The sequence below is a fragment of the Pteropus vampyrus genome, unplaced genomic scaffold (assembly GCF_000151845.1).
Source record: "Pteropus vampyrus isolate Shadow unplaced genomic scaffold, Pvam_2.0 Scaffold34, whole genome shotgun sequence".
NCBI classification, from domain to species: Eukaryota; Metazoa; Chordata; class Mammalia; order Chiroptera; family Pteropodidae; genus Pteropus; species Pteropus vampyrus.
In genome coordinates this window covers 931,339-933,343 of record NW_011888815.1, presented here as the reverse complement: position 1 = coordinate 933,343, position 2,005 = coordinate 931,339, and the positions used below count along the sequence as shown (strand labels likewise).

General features: G+C 51.4%; 1 protein-coding gene across 1 annotated transcript in view; it reads left to right on the top strand.

Moving 5' to 3' along the window:
* The first annotated feature begins 1,075 nt into the window (after positions 1–1,075).
* Positions 1,076–2,005, top strand: part of AGBL1 (ATP/GTP binding protein like 1) — a 545,529-nt gene continuing 544,599 nt past the window's right edge. The window contains exon 1 of the mRNA XM_023529006.1: positions 1,076–1,259. Within this exon, the coding sequence (XP_023384774.1) occupies positions 1,256–1,259 (4 nt within the window). The 5' untranslated portion in view covers positions 1,076–1,255. The remainder of the gene's footprint in view (positions 1,260–2,005) is intronic.

The following is a 2,005-nucleotide window of genomic DNA, read 5'->3' as shown; positions in this document are numbered from 1 at the left end:
GATCAGTGAGGGGCTCCATCCCCTCTCCCCTCCTTTCCACAGCCAGGGCTCACGCCAGCCCTTCCACTGCCCCCAGAAATTCTTTAAGAACGTGTCATTTTTATTACTGTCACTTGCGGGGTGTGTGTAGTTATAGGGGAGTGAATGGCCGTGATTGAAAAACACCTCGCATTAGGTTAGCAGATCGTACCCAAAAGGGAAGATATTATCTGTACTTAAGGAATTTCAGATCTCTAGTGATTCCCCAGAAAACACACAGCGCTTTTTAGGAGTGTCAGAGCAATGCGTATGGGGGTCGTCGGGCCGGGCCGCCAGGGGAGGCTCCCGGCAAAGGAGGAGTTTGGAGGCAGAGTTGAGAATGCTGGAGGGAGTGTGGAGTCTGCGTCAGTCTGAACGGCACGAGGCTCCCCTAATATGCTCTGCAGGCGGCCCTCAGGGTCACCGTGCTCAGTCTCCCTCCCTCTGCGAGGCTGGCCACTTGGTGGCCACTTGGCCAGCTCTTCCTTCCAAGTCTCACCTCAGATAAAAATTATGAAAAGCAAAATTCAGCACCCTTTTTGGTGCTGAACCTCGCTTGGTGGCAGCTCCCGCTTGAACTGACAGGACGTGGTTAATCGTCTTTGTCTTACTTCTTTTCCTCCTGAGTTCGCTGCAGAAACATGGGTACGATCGAGGATGGGTGACATCCCAGACCCTGATGGAGATAGTGCAAAATATATAGTATGTAGATTGGTTTCTTTCCTAAAATACGACAGATTCAGGATCCCCAAACCCATCTGTCCCAAGCGTTTTGCTTAAGGGATGTTGAGCTGTGGCTGCCTTTCAGTGACTGCCTGGCGCTTCCTGTACTGTTCACGAGTCTGCCTTCCGAGGAGCCCGCGAGCTTAGGACAAGGGGTCCTGTTTTCATCTTTACACACTATGACCCTCCAACAGGTCATGCTCGTGGCTGTCATGAATGTTGGTTGACAGATTATTTAGAGATGTTCACTGAGGGTCACCCTCGTTTGCTGTCCTGCCAGGCTGTCACGCATCAGGGGAGGATGATGGGGCAGAGCAGCAGGGGTGGCTGGACCAGGCGGATGTGGCAGACTCTGCTGGGCTGTCATGGCCTCAGATGAGCAGGCAGATGGGAGTGTGGACCCCAAGGACCCAGCCTGTCTCCAGAGCCAATGCCACGGTCCTCTGGAACTCGGATAAAGTGAGGGCAGGAGCCCCCTGAACTTGCTGATGTCACCTTTCTGCTGCCTGATGAAATGGGTAAGTCCACTTATAGAAAACAAGGAAAACTATTTCTTGCACGTGTATTGTTGTGGAGTAGAAAAGAAGTCACGTTGCCTGAACAACTGAACGAAATGACAAAGGAGGGCCTTATTTTAAATCCCCCGTGAGCCGTATCCTCCTCCGGGTAAGCGTCGGTTTATTTGTGTCACTGCGTGTGACATCTGCAGCACTTCCTGACTTCTTTAGAGCCAGGGCTGGGGCCGTAGAACAGAGCACCCAGAAAATGAGATGGCACGCCAGTGCCGAAATGCGACGCCGGACTCTATTTCCGTATGTGTGGAAAGCAAAGAGCCTCAGAAAAACTTACTTGAAGTAGATATGGGTGGCCAGATCTCTAGAAATATTGAAGGAGAACACCAGAAAGCTAAGAAATGAGACAGAAAAAAAATAAAATAAAAGCACCCCCTCGCCTCCAAAGTTGTGTGGTTTGGGGAATGCAGGATCACCATTATCCCACTAGGTGGCACTGTCGACCCACATTTGGAGAACCCAGTGCCTGTCTCTATGGTAACAAGTTTACAAATTTATAGGGAGACTTGGCCTTGTCCTCTGGCGTGCGTGCGTGTGTGCGTGCGTGCGTAGCAGATTCTGAATGTTCAGAAAGTCAGCTCTGTGCAGCCAGAACTGTTGATATGCGGCCGCCAAAGAGATAGACGGAGGACCAAGGAAGCACGATGTGCAAAGCACTGAGGAGCGAGAGAGCAGGGAAATCGCCCCTGTGA